General features: G+C 44.5%; 1 protein-coding gene across 3 annotated transcripts in view; it reads left to right on the top strand.

The window, feature by feature from the left end:
* Nucleotides 1-22,867, top strand: part of cryz (crystallin, zeta (quinone reductase)) — a 70,147-nt gene that overhangs the window by 42,593 nt on the left and 4,687 nt on the right. For all 3 annotated transcript variants that reach the window (XM_080195077.1, XM_080195076.1, XM_080195078.1), the window contains exons 6-8: nt 3,046-3,195; nt 17,279-17,380; nt 20,661-20,756. In XM_080195077.1, the coding sequence (XP_080051203.1) occupies nt 3,046-3,195; nt 17,279-17,380; nt 20,661-20,756 (348 nt within the window). The remainder of the gene's footprint in view (nt 1-3,045; nt 3,196-17,278; nt 17,381-20,660; nt 20,757-22,867) is intronic.

Genomic DNA, 22,867 nt, shown 5'->3' with positions numbered 1-22,867 from the left:
GGCACACCGCTAGTAACTGAACTCCATGACAAATACTTACCATCAACCACCACCCTCTGTCTCCTATCCGCTAGCCAATTCCTGATCCAATTACCTAAATCACCCTCAATCCCATACATCTGCATTTTCTGCAGAAGCCTTCCATGGTGAACCTTATCAAACGCCTTACTAAAGTCCATATATACCACGTCAACTGCCTTACCCCCATCCACCTCTTTGGTCACTTTCTCAAAAAACTCAATAAGGTTAGTAAGGCACGACCTACCCTCCACAAAACCATGCTGACTATCTCCAATCAATTCATTACTCTCCAAATAGCTATAAAACCTATCCCTGATAATTTTTTCTAAAACCTTGCCCACAACAGAAGTAAGACTCACCGGTCTATAATTCCCGGGGAAGTCTCTGTTCCCCTTCTTAAACAATGGGACAACATTCGCTATCCTCCAATCTTCTGGCACTATACCTGTGGCCAACGACGACCTGAAGATCAGAGCCAGAGGCTCTGCAATCGCCTCTCTTGCCTCCCAGAGAATCCTAGGGTAAATCCCGTCCGGCCCAGGGGACTTATCTATTTTCAAACCCTCAAGAATATCTAGCACGTCCTCCCTATCAACTGCAATACTGTCCAGTTTACAACCCTGCAACCCAGTGTTCTCCACAGCTACATTTATGTCCCCCTGCGTGAATACCGAAGAGAAATATTGGTTCAATGCCTCTCCAATCTCAATACATAGATCCCTGAAAGTTGGGAATCAAGTAGATAAGGTAGTTAGGAAGGCATACGGTGTCTTGGCGTTTATTGGTAGGGGGATTGAATTTCGGAGCCGCAACGTCATGTTGCAACTGTACAAAACTCTGGTGCGTCCGCACTTGGAGTACTGTGTGCAGTTTTGGTCCCCACATTATAGGAAGGATGTGGAGGCTTTGGAGAGAGTGCAGAGGAGGTTTACCAGGATGTTGCCTGGTATGGAGGGAAGGTCCTATGAGGAGAGACTGAGGGATTTGGGGTTGTTTTCGTTAGAAAGAAGGCGGCTAAGAGGGGACCTTATTGAAACATATAAGATGATTAGAGGTTTAGATAGGGTGGACAGTGATAGCCTTTTTCCTCGGATGGAGAAAGCTAGCACGAGGGGGCATAGCTTTAAATTAAGGGGTGGTAGATATAGGATGGATGTCAGGGGTAGGTTCTTCACCCAGAGGGTGGTGAGGGATTGGAATGTTCTGCCTGCTGCAGTTGTAGATGCGCCTAGTTTGGGGGCGTTTAAGAGATCCATGGATAGGTTTATGGATGGAAAGGGATTGGTTTAGGTTAGAGGGTCATTGCTTTTTTAATTGATCGGCGCAACATCGTGGGCCGAAGGGCCTGTTCTGCGCTGTAATGTTCTATGTTCTATGTTCTCTGGACACTTTTGTATCTCCCCTCTCACCTTAAACATATGCCCTCTAGTTTTAGACTCCCCTTCCTTTGAGAAAAGATATTGACTGTCTAGCTGACTTCTGAGAGAACGTTCCATCCCCTATACTTCAGAGGCTAGATTCAATTCTTCTCTCTGTCTATTTATAAAGTTGGGAGAGGATAACTTAAAGATGCCCCAGTCACTGCACTCTTTTATATTCAAGTAGAAGACAATTTCGAATTGTAGAATGTTACTACACAAAGGAGGCCATTTGACTCATTCAGCAGGATGCTCGTCCCTAGGCTGGAAATTCCCACCCTAGCTCAACGGACCTTTGCATGGAAAAGAACATAAGAAAAATTCTGCCTGTTGTGTCTGTGCTGGCTGTTTACGATTTATCCCTCTCCAGGTCTTTTCCTTATAGCCCTCCACTACTCAAAATCTTTTTCCTTGATGTCTCAGCCACTTACCTTGGTGAAGCAGCGAATGCTGCAACCAAATTCTGTGTTGGAGAAATATTCCCTGATCCTCTGTCCTGAATTTTTAGTTGCAATTTTTTTTAGTTGCAATTTTCAATCATTGACCTTTCATTTCTGACTCCAAAACCGGAAGAATCACTCGTTCTCTCTTCAACCTAATTAAATACCTCCCAATTGTTAAGAACACTCATGGGGTTCAGTATGGATTTATAATCCAGAGGCCAAAGCTCATTGTTCAGAGGGTAAATTCAAATCCCACCACAGCAGCTGAGAAATTTAAATTCTATAATTAAGTAAATCTGGAGTAAAAAGCTCATTTCGGTCATGGTAACCAGAAACTACCTGATTGTCATAAAAATCCATCTGCTTCACGAATGCTCTTCAGGGAAAGAAATCTGTCCTTAGCTGCTCTGGCCTAGATATGACTCCAGACCCGCAGCAGTGTGGTTCCCTCTGAAATGGCCGAGCAAGCCACTCAGCTGTACCAAACAGCTACACTTGCAGTAGTTCAATAACACTACCATCATCTTTTCAAGGGCAATTCAGGATAGCAAGTAAATGATAGCTCTGCCAGTGATACTCACAACAAATGCATTTTTAAAAAGGGGGTCCAGTAGATGTATCCCGCTATCTCCAGCATCTTGTTGTGTTTATATTTCCCCATCCCTAATATTGAAATAAATATTAGAATCATATAGTGCTGGTGAAGGCCATTCAGCCCATCCTGCTTGGCCAGCTTTTTGAATGACCTACCAATCAGCTCTAGTATATTTTATTGCACGTATGTTCATGTTTGTAAATACGCTGTGTCATATTGATGTCACGTTTTTATAAAGTTCTTTTTTATAAAGTTCTTTTCTTTCTGATAAAAGTGATGAGCTACTTTGTTTAAATTGTTACTGCAATCTTGTTGGATTATTAATAGGGCAGAGCATGATCTTGGTGCTGCTATTCCTGTCCCGAATCTCCATGCAAAAAAGATCTTGGTTTGAAATCAGAATTGCAGTCTGGAGGAAAACAGTAATTGCAGTTTGGATTTCTATGCTTGTTTGCTTGCAGCAATTGGAGAGTAGAGGTATTGTGTTTGGCTGGAATGGACTGGTTCTCATGAAATTGAGAAGCTGCCTTCATGAAAAGTAGTGCGTAATTATTTTGCTGACTTTCAGGTTGGGATAGCAACCTGCCAGATTGCCAGAGCCTATGGCCTGAAGGTGCTTGGTACAGCTGGGACTCAGGAAGGACTCAGTCTGGTTCAAAAGAATGGAGCTCACAAGACTTTCAACCACAGGGAGACTGGCTACATTGATAAGATCAAGGTACAGATCCAGCACTTCAGAATTATCATTGGTCATGCACTGACTTATATTTATGTTTCCTAAGGCTTTGTGGTTTCAAACCTAGATGAGTTAGCAGACTGAATAAAGACTGAGTGTTGGTGGCTGTCCTCTCAGTCTTATTTCTGTCTCCTGGAACTCAGGATTAGAAAGATAGGGTTGTTCACATCTCTTATCTTGGCCAATGTGTTGCGAGTAATCAACAACTATGTAAAAATAAAGAGCTTATATACCAACTTTATGATCTTAAGACATCTGAAGTAATTTTTGAAGTGTAGTCGCTGTTGTAATGAAAAGAAATGCTGCAATCAATTTCTGCACAGCTAGCTTCCACAAGCAGGAGGAGGAACTTCTTCACTCAAAGGGTGATGAATCTCTAGAATTCTCTGCCCGATGAAGTGGTGGAGGCTACCTCGCTAAATATATTTAAGTCACGGGTAGATAGGTTTCTGATAGACAAGGGAATTAAGGGTTATGGGGAGAAAACGGGTAAGTGGAACTGATCCATTTCAGATCAGCCATGATCTTATTGAATGGTGGGGCAGGCTCAAGGGCTAGATGGCCTGCTCCTGCTCCTATTTCCTATGTTCTTATGTTCTTAAGCAGTAATGTGATAAATGATTAGGCAATCTGTTTTAATGATGTTGGTTGAGGGATAAATATTGGCTTCAGAGCACAGGGGAGAGCTTCCCTGCTATTCTTGGAAATAATATTGTGGAATCTTATACATCCATCCAAGAGGAAAGATGTGGCTTTTGTTTAATTCACCATCCAAAATACAAAACATCTCTAACAGAGCAGCGCTCCTAACTGTGCAGCACTCCCTCAGGACTGAGCCTGGATTTCCAGCCATGACTTTGCATTCAATTTCCTGAACTGGGGCTTGAATTGACAAGCTCCTGACTTGAGAGTGCTACCCACTGATCCACAGCTGATTCTGGGTCAACATATACCTTAAAGAGTTATTCGGATGGACAGCTGTTAAGGGGCATTGAGGTTTACAGAGGTTTTAATTCTGTTTTTTCAGATAAGTTAAGAGGGAACTCAAATTAAGGATGTCAGTTGGGGGTAAGAAATTGTGCGAGACAATTGGTTCAGTTGGAATGACAATGGGACAACAGAGCTGTCATACGAGTTGTTTTGCCTGGAATGCACTGCCTGGAAGTGTGGTGGAAGCAGCCTAGTTGAATTGAGTCATTCCAGAGAGCGTTAGATGGTTATCTGAAAATAAATAATGTGCAGGGGAATAGGGAAAAGGCATGAGAATGGCAATAAAGATAGAATCTTCTCAAAAATAGAGTACTGCAGCAGCTAGTGAGAAAAACAACAAGGAAGTTACCAGCTCCATAGGTGGCTTTCCCCACCATATTGTTCGGTATTCAGTCTTGGCTCCTTGGCTTGAGGTATGGTTCCTGCTTCGGACTTTCGTCAGAAGAATTTGCGAGATCCTGGGTTCAAATCCCAGACGGGACTTTGTGTGATTTCTTTGGGGCAGCACGGTGGCACAGTAGTTAGCACTGCTGCCTCACAGTGCCAGGGATCCGTGTTCAATTCCTGGCTTGGGTCACTGTGAAGTTTGCACATTCTCCCGTGTCTGTGTGGGTTTCCTCTGGGTGCTCCGGTTGCATCCCGGGGTCCAATAATGTACAGGTTAAGTGGATTGGTCATGCTAAATTCTCCCTCAGTGTACCCAAACAGACGCTGGAATGTGGCAACTAGGGGATTTTCACAATAACTTCATCGCAATGTTAATATAAGCCTACTTGTGACTTATAAATTTTTTCTTTCCTCCAGATGCCTTTGGCATAAAAAGTGAAGGGGCAGTTCCCATGACATCATGCAGGTGGGCTGGACTCAATACGCAAAATTAGAAGTAGAACTTTCCCCATCTGCCACCATCCCCACCCTCAGCTCCACCCCAACTGAACATCCTCCCTAACAATCTCCTTTAACCCCACAGAAACACGGCACTATAGAACCCAACCCACAGAACAAAGCCAACAACCTCCCCCCACCCCCAACATCCCCAATTCCCCCATGGAACAACCACACCCCCGCCCAATGGAACACCCAACACCCACCCACTGAACACCCGTGGCATCCCCCCCACTCCCCAAATGTTCAATTTGGTGTGATGTTGGGAAAGATATGCAAACCCGGGAGCAAAAGGTCAAGTCTTCTTGTATTCTCCGAAATAAGGTAGGTGAACTTGGAGCGTGGATTAGTACTTGGGACTCTGATGTTGTGGCCATTACGGAGACATGGTTAGAACAGGGACAGGAATGGTTGTTGGCAGTTCCAGGGTATAGAGCTTTCAGTAAGAATAGGGAAGGTGGTAAAAGAGGTGGAAGAGTAGCATTGTTAATCAAGGATAGTTTAAAGGCTGCTGAAAGGCATTTCGAGGGCGATCTGCCTACTGAGGCAATATGGGCTGAAGTTAGAAATAGGAAAGGAGCGGTCACATTATTAGGAGTTTTCTATTGGCCCCCAAATAATAATAGAGATGTGGAGGACGAAATGGCAAAGCAGATTATGGATAGGTGGGGAGGTCACAGGGTAGTTATCATGGGTGACTTTAACTTTCCAAATATTGACTGGAACTTTTATAGGTCGAATAATTTGGATAAGGTAGTTTTTGTACAGTGTGTGCAGGAGGGTTTCCTGGCAGAATATGTGGATAGGCCGACAAGAGATGGGGCCACATTGGACTTGGTGCTGGGTAATGAACCAGGCCAAGTGTTAGATTTGTTTGTGGGAGAGCACTGTGGAGATAGTAACCACAATTTGGTGTCTTTCATTATTGCAATGGAGAGGGATAGGGCCATACGGCAGGGCAAGGTTTATAACTGGGGGAGGGGTAATTATAATGCGATTAGGCAAGAATTAGGGAGCATAAGATGGGAACAGAAACTGTCAGGGAAAGGCACAAATGAAAAGTGGAGCTTGTTCAAGGAACAAACACTGTGTGTCCTTGGTAAGTATGCCCCTGTCAGGCTGAGAGGAAATGGCCGAGTGAGGGAACCATGGTTCACAAAAGAGATTGAATGTCTTGAAAAGTGGAAAAAGGAAGTGTATGTAAGGATGAGAAAACAAGGTTCAGTTGGGTCGCTTGAGTGTTACAAGAGAGCAAGGAATGAGCTAAAAAAGGTCATAGGAGAGCTAGGAGGTGGCATGAGAAGTCTTTGGCGGGTCAGATAAAGGAAAACCCCAAGGCTTTTTACTCTTATGCGAGAAATAAAAGAATGACCAGAGTGAGATTAGGGCCAGTTTAGTATAGTCGTGGGAATTTGTGCATGGAGTCAGAAGAGATAGGAGGGACAATGAATGAATACTTTTCTTCAGTGTTCACTAAGGAGAGGGGGCCATGTTTTTGAGGATGAGTGTGTGATACAGGCTGATAGGATGGAGGAGATAGATGTTCTGAGGGAAAATGTATTAGCAATTTTGAAAAACCTGAGTGTCAATAAGTCCCCTGGGCCAGATGGAATATATCCTAGGATTCTTTGGGAGGCAAGGGATGAGAGTGCAGAGCCTTTGGCTTTGACCTTTGGGTCCTCACTGTCCATGGGGTTAGTGCCAGAGGACTGGAGAGTGGCGAATGTTGTTCCTCTGTTCAAGAAAGGAAATGGGAATGATCCTGGTAATTATAGGCTAGATAGTCTTACTTTGATGGTCGGTAAGTTAATTGAAAAGGTCCTGAGGAATAACATTTATGACCATTTGGAAAGATGCAGCTTAATCCGAAATAGTCAGCACGGATTCATGAAGGGTAAGTCTTGTCTCACAAATTTGCTTGAATTCTTTGAGGAGGTAACTAAGTGTGTAGATGAAGGTAGAGCAGTTGATGTCGTATATATGGATTTTAGTAAGACTTTTGATAAGGTTCCCCATGGTAGGCTCATAAAGAAAGTAAGGAGATGTGGGATAGAAGGAAATTTTGGCCAATTGGATAAATAACTGGCTATCTCATAGAAGGCAGAGGGTGGTAGTGGATGGAAAATTTTCAGACTGGAGACCAGTTACCAGTGGTGTACCACAGGGATCAGTGCTGGATCCTCTGCTATTTGTGATTTTTATCAATGACTTGGAGGAGAGGGCTGAAGGATGGGTCAGTAAATTTGTTGATGACACCAAGATTGGTGGTGTAGTGGATGAGGTGGAGGGCTCTTGTGGGCTGCAAAGAGACATTGATAGGATGCAGAGCTAGGCCGAAAAGTGGCAGATGGAGTTTGACACTGATAAGTGTGAGGTGATTCATTTTGGTAGGACAAATTTGAATGTGGATTGCAGGGTCAACGGCAGGGTTCTGAAAAATGTGGAGGAACAGAGAGATCTTGGGGTTCATATCCACAGATCTTGAAGGTTGCCACTCAAGTGGATAGAGCCGTGAAGAAGGCCTGTAGTGTGTTAGTGTTTATTAACAGGGGGTTGGAGTTTAAGAGCTGTGGGGTTATGCTGCAATTGTGCAGGACCTTGGTGAGATCACATTTGGAACATTGTGTGCAGTTCTGGTCACCTCACTATAAGAAGGATGTGGAAGCATTGGAGAGCGTGCAGTGGAGATTTACCAGGATGCTGCCTGGTTTGGAGGGTAGGTCTTATGAGGAAAGGTCGAGGGAGCTAGGGTTTTTCTCTTTAGGGTGGAGGAGGATGAGAGGCGACTTAATAGAGGTTTATAAGATGATGAGGGGGATAGATAGAGTGGACGTTCAGAGACTGTTTCCTCGGGTGGATGTAGCTGTTACTAGGGGGCATAACTATTAAGATTCATGGGGGGAGTTATAGGAGGGATGTCCGAGGTAAGTTCTTTCCTCAGAGTGGTTGGGTGTGGAATGCACTGCCTGCTGTGACAATGGAGTGGAACACTTTAGGAATTTTCAAGCGGTTATTGGATAGACACATGGAGCATACCAGAATGATAGGGAGTGGGTTAGCTTGATCTTGGGTTTGGACATAGCTCAGCACAACATTGAGGGCTGAAGGGCCTGTATGTGCTGTACTGTTCTATTTTCTAACTATTCAACTAAGAGAGTGTTTACTAACATGTAAAGATACGATACTGGGTAAGACCACAATACAAAACAAAGGTACACACTCACATACACACACACACACACTCACACACATAAAGAACAAAGAAAATTACAGCACCTGTATAGGCCCTTCAGTCCTCCAAACCTGCACCAACCATGCCGCCAACTGAACTAAAACCCCCTACCCTTCCAGAGACCCATATCCCTCTATTCCGACCGTATTCATGTATTTGTCCAGGTGCCCCTTAAAACTCACTATTGTATCTGCTCCCACTACCTCCCCTGGCAGCGAGTTCCAGATACCAACCACCCTCTGTGTAAAATAACTTGCCTTGTACATCTCCTTTAAACCTTGCCCCTCGCACCTTAAACCTATGCCTCCTAGTAATTGACTCTTCCACTCTGGGAAAAAGCTTCTGACTATTCTCTCTGTCCATGCCCCTCATAATCTTGTTGACTTCTATCAGGTCGCCCCTCTGTCGTTCCAGTGAGAACAAACTAACCTCTCCTCTAACCTCTCATAGCTAATGCCCTCCATACCAGGCCACATCCTGGTAAATCTTTTCTGTATCCTCTCCAAAGCCTCCACATCCTTCTGGTAGTGTGGAGACCAGAATTAAACACTATATTCCAAGTGTGGCCTAACTAAGCTTCTATAAAGCTGTAACATGACTTTCCAATTTTTAAATTGGAAAAAGACTGATGAAGGCAAGCATGCCGTATGCCTTCTTGACTACCCTCTCCACCTGCATTGCCACTTGCAGTGACCTGTGTACCAGTACACCCAGATCCCTTTGCCTATCAATACTCTTCAGGGTTCTGCCATTTGCTGTATATTTTTTATCTTTATTAGACCTTCCAAAATGCATTACCTCACATTTGTCTGGATTAAAATCCATCTGCCATCTCTGCCCAAGCCTCCAACCAATCTATATCCTGCTGTATCCTCTGATGGCCCTCATTGCTATCCACAAATCTTTGTGTCATCCGCAAACTTACTAATCAAACCAGTTACATTTTCTTCCAAATCATTTATACATATTACGAACAGCAAAGGTCCCAGCACTGATCCCTGAGGAACGCCACTTGTCACGGCCCTCCATTCAGAAACACATCCTTCCATTGCTACCCTCTGTCATCTATGACCAAGCCAGTTCCATATTCACCTTGCCAGCTCACCTCTGATCCCATGCGACTTCACCTTCTACACCAGTCTGCCATGAGGGACCTTGTCACAAGTCTTGCTGAAGTCCACGTAGACAACATCCACTGCCCTACCCTCATCAGTCATCTTCGTCACTTCCTCGAAAAACTCGATTAAGTTAGTGAGACGTGACCTCCCCTTCACAAAGCCATATTGTCTCTTGCTATTCCTCTCCAATAATTCCTCACCACTGACATAAGGCTCACCGGCCTGTAATTAGCTGGATTATTTTTTCTACCCTTCTTAAGCAAAGAAACAACATTGGCTATTCTCCAATCCTTTGGGACCTCCCCTGTAGCCAGTGAGGATACAAAGATTTCTCTCACAGCCCCAGCAATTTCCTCGCTTGCCTCTTTCAGTATTTTGGGGTATATCCCATGAGGACCTGGGGACTTATCTACCTTAATGTTTCTCAAGAACCTCAATATCTCTTTCTTTTTGATCTCAACATGACTCAAACTATCTACACACCCTTTCCCAGATTCATCATCCACCAAGTCCTTCTCTTTGGTGAATACCAACGCAAAGTACTCATTTAATATCCTGCACATTTCCTCAGGCTCCATGCATAGATTTCCTCCCCTGTCCTTAAGTGGACCAATCCTCTCCCTGGCTACCCTCTTGCTCTTTATGGAACATAGAAAACTACAGCACAAACAGGCCCTTCAGCACACAAGTTGCAATGATCATATCCCTACTTACTAGGCCTACTTATAACCCTCAATCCCATGTACTCATCCAGAAGTCTCTTAAAAGTCCCCAACAAGTTCGCCTCCACCCCTACTGACGGCAGCCGATTCCACTCATCCACCACCCTCTGAGTGAAAAACTTACCCCTGACATCTCCTTTGTACCTACTCCCCAGCACCTTAAACCTGTGTCCTCTCGTAGCGACCATTTCAGCCCTGGGAAATAGCCTCTGAGAATCCACCTGATCTATACCTCTCAACATCTTAATAGAACATAGAACATTACAGCGCAGAACAGGCCCTTCGGCCCACGATGTTGCGCCGACCAGTTTTTTTAAAAAAAACACTGACCCACTAATCTAAACCAATCCCTTTTCGTCCATAAACCTATCCATAGATCTCTTAAACGCCCCCAAACTAGGCGCATTTACAACCACAGCAGGCAGGGCATTCCAATCCCTCACCACCCTCAGGGTAAAGAACCTACCCCTGACATCCGTCCTATAACTACCACCCCTTAATTTAAAGCTATGCCCCCTCGTGATAGCATTCTCCATCCGAGGAAAAAGGCTATCACTATCCACCCTATCTAAACCTCTAATCATCTTATATGTTTCAATAAGATCCCCTCTTAGCCTCCTTCTTTCCAGCGAAAACAACCCCAAATCCCTCAGTCTCTCCTCATGACCTCCCCTCCATACCAGGCAACATCCTGGTAAACCTCCTCTGCACCCTCTCCAAAGCCTCCACGTCCTTCCTGTAATGTGGGGACCAGAACTGCACACAGTACTCCAAGTGCGGCCGCACCAGAGTTGTGTACAGTTGCAACATGACGCTGCGACTCCTAAATTCAATCCCCCTACCAATAAACGCCAAGACACCGTATGCCTTCTTAACTACCTTATCTACTTGATTCCCAACCTTCAGGGATCTATGTACACATACACCTAGATCCCTCTGCTCCTCCACACTATTCAAAGTCCTCCCGTTAGCCCTATACTGAACACATCTGTTACTCCTACCGAAATGAATTACCTCACACTTCTCCGCATTAAACTCCATCCGCCACCTCGCGGCCCAGCTCTGCAACCTGTCTAAGTCACCCTGCAAACTATGACACCCTTCCTCACAATCTACCACACCACCGACTTTGGTGTCATCAGCAAACTTACTAATCCACCCAACTATACCCTCATCCAGATCATTAATAAAAATTACAAACAGCAGTGGCCCCAAAACAGATCCCTGAGGCACACCGCTAGTAACTGAACTCCATGACAAATACTTACCATCAACCACCACCTTCTGTCTCCTATCTGCCAGCCAATTCCTGATCCAAGTACCTAGATTACCCCCAATCCCATACATCTGCATTTTCTGCAGAAGCCCACCATGGTGAACCTTATCAAACGCCTTACTAAAATCCATATATACCACGTCAACTGCCTTACCCCTATCCACCTCTTTGGTCACTTTCTCAAAGAACTCAATAAGGTTAGTAAGGCACGACCTACCTGCTACAAAACCATGCTGACTGTCTCTAATCAATTCATTACTCTCCAAATAACTATAAATCCTATCCCTAATAATTCTTTCTAAAACCTTGCCCACAACAGAAGTAAGACTCACCGGTCTATAATTCCCGGGGAAGTCTCTGTTCCCCTTCTTAAACAATGGGACAACATTCGCTGTCCTCCAATCTTCCGGTACTATACCAGAGACCAATGATGACCTGAAGATCAGAGCCAGAGGCTCTGCAATCACCTCTCTAGCCTCCCAGAGAATCCTAGGGTAAATCCCATCCGGACCAGGGGACTTATCTATTTTCAAGCCCTCTAGAATATCCAGCACATCCCCGGTTTCAACTGCAATACTTACTATTTTACAGCCCTGCACCCCAGTGTCCTCCACAGCTACATTCATGTCCCCCTGCGTGAACACCGAAGAGAAATATTGGTTGAATGCCTCTCCAATCTCTTCCGGTTCCACACACAACTTCCCTCTACTGTCTATAACTGGCCCTAATCTTGCCCTAACCAACCTTCTGTTCTTGACATACCTATAGAACGCCTTAGGATTCTCCTTAATCCTATCAGCCAAAGTCATCTCATGTCCTCTTTTAGCCCTTCTTAACTCCCTCTTCAACTCCCTCCTAGCCAATCTAAAGCTTTCTAATGCACTACCTGAGCCCTCAAGCCTCATCCGAACATAAGCCTCCTTTTTCTTCCTAACCAATGAATCAACTTTTTTAGTACACCACGGTTCCCTAGCCCTACCAAATCCTCCTTGCCTGACAGGGACATACCTGTTGCAGACCCGCAGTAGTTGTTCCTTGAAAAAATTCCACATTTCGGACGTTCCCAGTCCCTGTAATCTCCTAGTCCAATCTATGCTTCCTAATTCTTTCCTAATAGCCTCATAATTACCCTTCCCCCAGCTAAAACTACTGACCCGAGGTTCATGCCTATCCCTATCCATCACTAAGGTGAACGTAACCGAATTGTGGTCACTATCACCAAAATGCACACCAACTTCCAAGTCTAGCACCTGGTCTGGCTCATTACCCAGCACCAAATCCAATATAGCCTCACCTCTAGTTGGCCTATCAACATACTGAGTCAAAAAACCTTCCTGCACACTTTGAACAAAAACTGACCCCTCTAACGAGCTACAGCTATAGCAATTCCAATCAGTATTGGTAAAGTTAAAGTCCCCCATAACAATTACCCTATTACTTTCACTCCTAACCAGGATCGTCTCCGCAATCCTTTCCTCAACCTCTCTAGAACTTTTTGGAGGTCTATAAAAGACTCCCAGAAGGGTGACCTCTCCTCTCCTATTTCTAATCTCCACCCATACTACCTCAACAGACAAGTCCTCATCAAACTTCCTCTCTGACACTGTGATACAGTCCTTGACCAATAATGCTACCCCACCCCCCCTTCTACCTCCTTCTCTACTCCGACTAAAGCATTTGTACCCCGGGACCTGCAACATCCATTCCTGACCCTGCTCTATCCATGTCTCTGAAATGGCCACAACATCAAAGTCCCAGGTACTGATCCACACTGCAAGTTCATCCACTTTATTGCGAATACTCCTCGCATTAAAGTATACGCATTTCAAACCCTGCTCCACCCCACCCCCACAATGCCGTGCATTGCAGTCCCCATCTATGCCCCCCTCACTTTCACCCCCTCTACTCAGGATCCCACCCCCCCTCTGAATCAGTTTAAACCACCCCGCATAGCCTTCACAAATTTACCCCCCAGGATATTTGTTCCCCTCTGGTTCAGGTGTAAACCATCACTCTTATAGAGGTCCCACCTTCCCCAGAATGAGCCCCAATTGCTCAAGTACTTGAACCCCTCCCTCCTGCACCATCCCCTCAGCCACAAGTTCAAACTTTCCCTCTCTCTATTCCTCTCTAAACTATCCCTTGGCACAGGCAAGAGTCCAGAGATAACCACTCTGTCTGACTTGGCCTTTAGTTTCCACCCCAACTCCATGAATCTCTGCTTAATATCCCCTTCCCTTAGCTTCCCTATGTCATGTGTCCCCACATGAATTATAACTTGGGGTTGATCTCCCTCTCCCCTAAGAGTCTTGAATATCCTCTCAGATACATCCCGGACCCCAGCCCCTGGTAGGCAACACAGCAGCCCTGAGTCCCTACCATTACTACCGACTCTCCTATCCGTCCCCTTGACTGTGGAGTCCCCAATCACGAGGCCCAATCTTTTGCATCCCCTAACCACCTGAGCTTTTACAATAGGCTCACCCCCAGAGACCTGCTCCCTTTGGCTATCCCCAGTTGATTCCTCCTCAACTGTAGCCTCCAGGACCGAAAACCTATTTTGGAGGGGAACAGCCCCAGGGGATTTTCCCCCGACTTGCTTCTTTCCCCTCCTCTTGGCAGTGACCCAAGACTGATTTCTAGGAGTGACTATCTCCTTATAACTCCTATCAATGTCCACCTCTGCCTCCCGAATTATGCGGAGTTCCTCTAATTCCCCCTCCAGCTCCTTTACACGCTCCTCCAGAAGCTTCAATCTAACACACTTCTTACAAGTAAAATCCCCTGAAACACTACTGGAGTCCCTCACCACATACATCCCACAGGAGATGCAGCACACTGCCTGAACTGCCATCCCTGAAACAATTACCAGCAGAAAAAAAAACAAAAAAAAACTTTCCCACACTTATAATTTAGGTTAGAGGAGGTGGGAGGGTGGGATTCTCTACCAGTGTAGAGGATCGGGTATCCTCTCTGCGCTAATTTATAGGATTAGGGGCTCAAGAAAAAAAAACTACAACTTCCGGTAAGCGTCCTAGTGACGACTTCCGGTTTCTAACTAATTTAAAAAAACCGCCGAAAAACTCGCGACTTAAATTAGAAATAAACAGTTAAACAAAATAAACAGAAAAATTTACCTTTTATGCTGCCTCTTCACACGCCCCAAAAATCGCTGCCTCTGGATACTGCTCCTCAGGAACAATGAGGCCGGTTCACGGAGGTAAGCGCTTATAACCTGAAAAAAAAACTACAACTACATCTTATAAACCTCTATCAGGTCACCTCTCAACATTCGTCTCTCCAGGGAGAAAAGACTTAGCTCCCTCAACCTATCCTCGTAAGGCATGCCACCCAATCCAGGCAACGTCCTTGTAAATCTCCTTTGCACCCTTTCAATAGCTTCCACATCTTTCTTGTAATGAGGCGACCAGAACTGCGCACAGTATTCCAAGTGGGGTCTGACTAGGGTCTTATAAAGCTGCAGCATTATCTCCCGACTCCTAAACTGAATCCCTTGATCAATGAAGGCTAGTACACCATATGCCTTCTTGACCACATCCTCCACCTGCGAGGCCAATTTAAGAGTCCTATGGACCCGGACCCCAAGGTCCTTCTGATCCTGTGCACTGCTAAGAGTCTTACCCTTGATATTATACTGCTTCATCCCATTGGACCTGCCAAAATGGACCACTACACATTTATCCGGGTTGAAGTTCATCTGCCACTTCTCCGCACAGTCTTTCATCCTATCTATGTCTCGCTGCAACTTCTGACATCCCTCTGGACGTGACTATGATAGTAACTGCTTACCAGCTGTTTCTCTCCTCTTCTGTCCTGCTGAAAGAACACAGCTAACCAGATACTTTAGATCTCCTTCTTCCTAAATTACCCATCTTGGAAGCCAGGCTTTTAGGATGTAAATGTGAACTGAATACTTATGTCTCCATTTTGAATTCATCTTTTCTGCAGTTTGAGTGCCTAAAATTTGATACTTTTTGTTCCCCACTTTGCTTAAGTAAATATCTTTCACTCTGGTTCTTAACTAATTAGCATATTAAAGCCCCTTCAAATAGCTGCCATCTTATAACAAAGAATGAAGAGAACAGGAACAAGCTGTTCGGCCCTCCAAGCCTATGCCGTGCCTATGCCATAACTAAACCTAAAGAAAACCTTCTGCCCTTACTCGGTCCATATCCCTCTGTTCCCTCCCTATTCGTGTACCTATCCAGATGACTCGTAAATGTTGCCAGTGTGCCTGCTTCTAACATCTCCTCAGGCCCATTCTTCAAATTTATTTTATCCAAGCTTCTTTAATCTTTATCTTATCCAATTCTTAAATCTTTATTTTCCTCAAGCTTCCTGATAGGAGACTAAGATGTTGCCTAATTGAGGTGTACAAAATTGAGGGGTCTAGATAGAGTAAACAGGAAAGACTTGTTTCCCCTCACTGAGAGGTCAATTACAAAGAGGCCGAGATTTAAGGTGATTGGTAGAAGGATTCGATGAGACATGATCAAAAACTTTTTCACCCAGAGAATGATAGGCGCCTAGAATTCACTACCTAAGTTGATGGTTGAGGTTGAAACATTCAACTAATTTAAAAGCTACTTGAATCTGCATCTAAAGTGTTGTAACCTGCAAACCTACGGACCAGGTACTGGACAATTGAATTAAAACGAGCGGCTAGTTTATTATTCTCTCCTTGAGTGGCACAGACACAATGGGCTAAATGACCACTTTCTGCATCATAATGTTTCTATGGTTCTACAGTTTATTTGGAGGGCCTACTTCTGCACTATAAAAATTCTGTGATTCTTGCTCTTGATTTTCTTATGCTTGCTGACATTGTCACTGTCTTTCCTTCACCATGTTCTGCCTCATGTCCTCTTCAATACTATCATACCTCCCCAAAGAACAAACTCCATCCTCTTTCTAACTAACGCTTGGGCTCAAACTTCCTTTTGCTCTCCTGTCTGTTTTGGATAATTCCTATCCTCCAGAGCAATGAACTCAGGACAGCCAATCAACAAAGTGGGAGGATTATGTTTGTGCAATGCAAACAATCATTAATAACTAAAAAGATGGACTATGACCATAAAAACTTCCACAGTGAAAAATTTTAATGCACAGTTAGTCATTGCTTCACTGCTTTGTTTACCTTTTTTAATAAACATTTGTGCTGCCATAAATCCATTAAGCTGATAATTAACCTGGGTCACAATGTTTCATGAGTTCAAGGCCAACTCCAGAAACTTGAGCACAAAATCTAGGCTGGGATTCTAGTGCAGTATTGAGGGAGTGCTGCACTGACAAATGTGCTGTATTTCAGATTAAATAAGTCTGTCAGCTCCCTGAGCTACATGTAAAGGAGCCCCTGACACCAAGAGAAGCAGGGAAGTTAACCGCAGTTTCCAACTGAATATTTATCCTGCAGCAAACAGTACTAAAACAGTTTTTCTGTTCATTACCTTTTGTGGGATTGTGAGATTTTGTTGTGCAGAAATGTCTCACATTTTCCTTAGTACAACAGGGACTATATTTCAGAAATACTATGTTCCGCTATGATGTGCTTTGGGATTTTCTGAGGTTGTGAAAGATGTTATGGAAATGCAAGATTCTTCTTTCTTGTGACTGTTGGACTTCATCATTTAAATACACCTTTCATTCTACTCTGTCGACCAAGTACTTTATCGAAGCAATTCAGTTGTAAGAGCGGGGAAAAGAGAGTCACACTAAATATAAGCCAACATAATGTTTTAATTTAGTTGGTTAGTTCACTGCATCTTGATTGAAATGATCATTTATGTGTACTTAATTCTTAACCTGCACTTTTTCTGTGAAGGATTATATAGGTGGACAAGGAGTAAATGTGATCATAGAAATGTTGTCCAATGTGAATCTGAGCAATGATCTCCAACTTCTTTCAAATGGTGGACGAGTGATTGTAAGTACAAGGTCATTGATCAATGTAATTGCGCTGTAAGATGATTATATTGGTCCAATAATTGATCTCCATTTTATTGAACAGTGAACAGAAGTAACCCATTCAGCCCCTTATGGCTGCCACATGTACCCTGTTTCTTCACATAATCTACCATTCAATTATGTCACAGCTGATCTTAACTCCATTTACTCGAATTGGTTCCATAATCTTGAATATCATTATTAACAAAAAAAAACACTCATCAGTTTTAAAGCTCCAACTGACACTCAGCCTCTCAGATCTTTGTGAGAGTGAGTTCTAGATTTATATACGTCAGTACTTCCTAACATCACCCTTCAATCACCTAGATTCAATTTTAGCATCGTCCCTTGGCATGGGTTGGCACTGCCTGTTGGCACCTTGCAACATTAGCTGTGCCAAAGGGCAGGCCCTAGTGGGAGCCTTATAGGTGGGGGGAGGGGGGATTAGGATTAATCACTCCAGATTCTCTCGCACTGTCTACTCAGTGAATCTGGGGGCATGGTTTCTGCTGTTGCATGGTTGGCACGTAGCACAGTGGTTAGCACTGCTGCTTCACAATGCCAGGGACCAGGGTTCAATTCCAGCCTTGGTTGATTCCGTGTGTGAAGTTTGCATGTGAGGCAACCTTGTCCTCCCCAGACATAAGAGGAATCCCCCAGTGGAGCTTCAGAGGCCAACCCATCCCTATCAGACCTGAAGCAGTATCCAGGCTTGAGCTGACAACTGGCAAGTAACATTTGCACCACACAAATGCCAGGCAATGAACATCACCAATAAGAGACACTCTAAACACCGCCCTTTGACATTCAGTGGCATTACCATCACTGAATTCCCCACCTTCAGCATCCTTGAGGCTACGATTGACCAGAAACTCAACTGGACTCACCACATAAAACAATGGCTACAAGAGCAAGTCAGAGACTAGAAATACTGTAGCTCGTAACTCATCTCCTTACTCCCCAAAGCCTGTCCATCATCTGCAAGGCAGAGGTCAGGCCTGTAATGGAATAGTCCTCACTTGCCTGGATGGGTGCAGCTCCAACAACACTTGAGAAGTTTGACACCATCCAGGACAAAGCAGCCCGCTCGATTGGCACCACATCTACAAACATTCAATCCCTCCATCGCCAACACTCAGTAGCAGCAGTGTGTGCTATCTACAAGGTGCATAGCAACAATTCACCAAACGTCCTTAGACAGCACCTTCCAAACCCACAACTCCTTCCATCTACAAGGACAAGGGCAGCAGATATATGGCAACATTACCACTTACACGTTCCCCTCCAAAACCACTCATCATCACCCTGACTTGGAAATATATCACCGTTCCTTTTCAATCATTGGATCAAAATCTTGGAATTCCTTCCCAAACAGCATTGTGGGTCAACCCATAGAATGTGGACTGCAATGTTTCAAGAAGGCAGCCCACCACCACCTTCTCAAGGGCATCTAGGGATGGGCAATAAATGCTGGCCAGCCAGCGATGCCCATGTCCCACGAATGAAATAACCCCAACCCACCCCACCCTGCTGCCCTGGCACTGCAAAATTCTCATTTTCCAACTCTTGAAGATTTTGGACACCTGTCATCATTTAAGTTCAGTAAGAAGCCTCACAACACCATATTAAAGTCCAACAGGTTTATTTGGCAGCACAAGCTTTCAGAGCACTGCTCCTTCATCAGGTGAGTGAAGACTTGTGTTCACAAATAGGGTATATACAGACACAAACTCAGTTTACAAGATAATGGCTGGAATGCAAGTCTTTACAGGTAATCAAGTCTTAAAGGTACTGACAATGTGAGTGGAGAGAGGGTCAAGCACAAGTTAGAGAGCTGTGTATTGTCTCCAGCCAGGACAGTTAGTGAGATTTTGCAAGCCCGGTCAACTTGTGAGGGTTACAGATAGTGTGACGTGAACTGAAGAAGCCAGTTGAGGCCATCCTCATGTGTGCGGAACTTGGCTATCAGATTCTGCTCAGTGATTCTATGTTGTTGTGTGTCGTGAAGGCCACCTTGGAGAACGCTTACCCAAAGATCAGAGGCTGAATGCCTGTGACTGCTGAAGTGTTCCCCAACAGGCGGGGCAGGCTTGAAGGGCTAGATGGCCTACTCCTGCTCCTATTTCTTATGTTCTTATGTAGGAAGGGAACACTGCTGCCTACCTAGAAGGCAGGTCGTATTTGATGAGATGGGTGGAGGGGAAGCTAAGATTTGGGTCCGTTCCTTCCTGTTTGCACTTTGCCTCCACCTGGAATAACTCAGACCATGACCAATGTTTTTGTTTTCATCCCATGATATCTTTCATATTTAATCTGCCCCAGCCTCTACCTTTCCTTGATCTTCCCTCCTGACCCTCCACCTCCTTTTTCAACAGCATAAAACCTATCCTATTTCTACCTCTCTTAATTTTGGGATGTAGGAAACAGCAGCAGAAGAACATATTTCCTGTTGACTTACTCACCGTTCAAGCAGATTGTGGCTGAGCATCTATCTCTTATCCAGTTTTTTCTGCTATTCTCACGTCATAAACATGCTCAATGACTGAGCTTCCACAACCCTCGCAGTAGACAACTCCAAAGGCTCACCGCCCATGAATGAAGGAATTCCTCCATATCCCAGTCCCAAATGGCTGTCCCTTATTCTGAAACTATGCCCCTTGGTTCTAGACTCACCATCCATCCAATCTTTCCTGTCACGCCCTTTTTGTAAGTTTCAATGAGATCACCTCTCATTCTTCAAAACCCATGAGAACACAGGCCCAGTTTACTCAATCTCTCGTCATAAGACAATCATGCTATTCCAGGGATATTAATCTGGTGAGCCTCTGTTGCACTCCCTCAGTGGCAAGTACATCCTTCCTTACATAAGGAGAGCAAAACTGTACACAATGTTCCAGTTGAGGTTTAAACAACTGCAGCAAAGTATCTTTACTCCTGTACTCAAATCCCCTTGTGAAGAAGGCTAAAATGCCATTTGCATTCCTAATTGCTTGCTGCACCTGCATACTAGCTTTTAATGAGTCACGAACAAGAACACCCAGGTCCTTTTGGTCTTCAACACTTCCCAACCTCTCACCATTTAAGAAAATCTGTATCTTTCTGCTTTTTTCTACCAAAGAAGGGTCTTGCAAAGAAGAATAATTTTGGACTCAAAACGGTGACTCTTGTTTAGACCTGCTGAATATTTCCAGCACTTTGTATTTTTATTACAGTTACAATGTATGATTGACACTGCTATTGGAACTGCTTTTGTTCTACAGATTGTGGGTTGCAGAGGTTCAATTGAGATAAATCCTAGGGATACCATGGCAAAGGAGTCTAGCATCATTGGTGTTGCATTGAGCACTGCAACTAAGGTAAATGGAGCATGTTTCAAATACTTGCTTTAAGGATCAAAGGTTAGAGTAGCTGCGTAGACTCAGAATGCACTTGTACCTCATTTCTCTCTGCATTGTGTTTGATGCAGTGTTAAATAAACAGTTTGCACCTTCGTTCGAACAGCAGAAAGGATTTGCAACAAGAATGTAGTGAATGCAACAAGATCTGGACAGTATCCAGGCTTGGGCTGACAAGTGGCAAGGAACATTCACGCTACACAAATGCCAGGCAATGACCATCACCAATAAGAGACACTCTAATCACCACTCTTCGACATTCAATGCTGTTACCATCACTGAATCCCCCACCGTCAATGTCCTTGGGGTTACCATTGACCAGAAACTGGACTCGCCACATAACTCCAGTGGCTACCAGAGCAGGTCAGAGGTTAGGAATATTATGGCTAGTAACTCACCTCCTGACTCCTCAAAGCCTGTCCACCATTTACAAGGCACAAGTCAGGAGTGTGATGGAATATTCCCTGCTTGCCTAGATGGGTGCAGCTCCAAAACATGCAAGAAGCTTGACACCATCCAGGACAAAGCAGCCTGCTTGATTGACACTACCTTTTCCCAATCCTCCTGCTCACCCCATCTCTCAATCCTTATGCGCACCCTTCTCCCCATCCTCCAGTTCATCGCCTCCCCCCACCTTCTCCCCACACGAGGTAAGAGGGTGGTGAGAGACAGGATCTGCAGGCATTTAGAGATACAAGGACTGATTAGGGACAGTCAGCATGGCTTTGTGAGTGGAAAATCATTTCTCACAAATTTAATTGAGTTTTTTGAAGGGGTAACCAGGAAGGTAGATGAGGGCAGTGCAGTTGATGTTGTCTACATGGACTTCAGCACGGCCCTTGACAAGGTACCACATGGTAGGTTGTTGCATAAAGTTAAATCTCTTGGAATCCAGGGTGAGGTATCGAAATGGATACAAAATTGGCTTCTTGACAAAAGCAAGAGGGTAGTTGTAGAGAGTTGTTCTTCAAACTGGAGGCCTGTGACCAGCGGTGTGCCTCAGGGATCAGTGCTAGGCCCATTGTTATTTGTCATTTATATTAATGATTTGGATGAGAATGTAGAGGGCATGGTTAGTAAGTTTGGAGATGACACCAAGATTGGTGACATAGTGGACAATGAAGAAAGTTATCTCTGATTGCAACGGGATCTTCATCAATTGGGCCAGTGGGCTGACAAATGGCAGATGGAGTTTAATTTAGACAAATGCAAGGTGATGCACTTTGGTAGATTGAACCAGGGCAGGACTTACTCAGTTAATGGTAGGGCGTTGGGGAGAGTTAGAGAACAAAGAGATTTAGGGGTACATGTTCATAGCTCCTTGAAAGTGGAGTCACAGGTGGACAGAGTGGTGAAGAAGGCATTTGGCATGCTTGGTTTCATCGGTCAGAACATTGGATACAGGAGTGGGGGGGGCCTTGTTGAAGTTGTACAAGACATTGTTGAGGCCATTCTTGGAATACTGTGTACAATTCTGGTCACCCTATTATAGAAAGGATATTAACTAGAAAGAGTGCAGGAAAGATTTACTAGGATGCTACCAGGACGTGATGGATTGAGTTATAAGGTGAGACTGAATAGACTGGGACTTTTTTCTCTGGAGCGTAGGAGGCTGAGGGATGACCTTATAGAGGTCTATAAAACAATGGGGGGCGTGGACAAGGTGATAGTCAATATCTTTTCCCAAAGATAGGAAAGTCTAAAACTAGAGGGCATTAGGTTTAAGGTGAGAGAGGAGAGATACGAAAGTGTCCAGAGAGGCAGTTTTTTCACACAGAGGGTGGTGAGTGTCTGGAACAAGCTGCCAGAGGTAGAAGTAGAGGCGGGTACAACTTTATCTTTTAAAAAGCATTTAGATAGTTACATGGGTAAGATGGATATAGAGGCCAAATGCGGGCAATTGGGATTAGCTTCAGGGTTTTAAAAAAAGGGTGGCTTGGACAAGTTGGGCCGAAGGGCCTGTTTCCATGCTGTAAACCTCTATGGCTTTATGATTCTCCCCACCCTCCTGCTTGACCACTTTCCCAATCCTCCTGCAACTCCTCCTCCTAAACTTTCTGCTTAACACTTCT

This window comes from Carcharhinus amblyrhynchos, chromosome 9, assembly GCF_965287045.1.
Source record: "Carcharhinus amblyrhynchos chromosome 9, sCarAmb.v2.hapA, whole genome shotgun sequence".
Lineage (NCBI taxonomy): Eukaryota > Metazoa > Chordata > Chondrichthyes > Carcharhiniformes > Carcharhinidae > Carcharhinus > Carcharhinus amblyrhynchos.
This window is presented reverse-complemented; position numbering and strand designations above follow the sequence as displayed.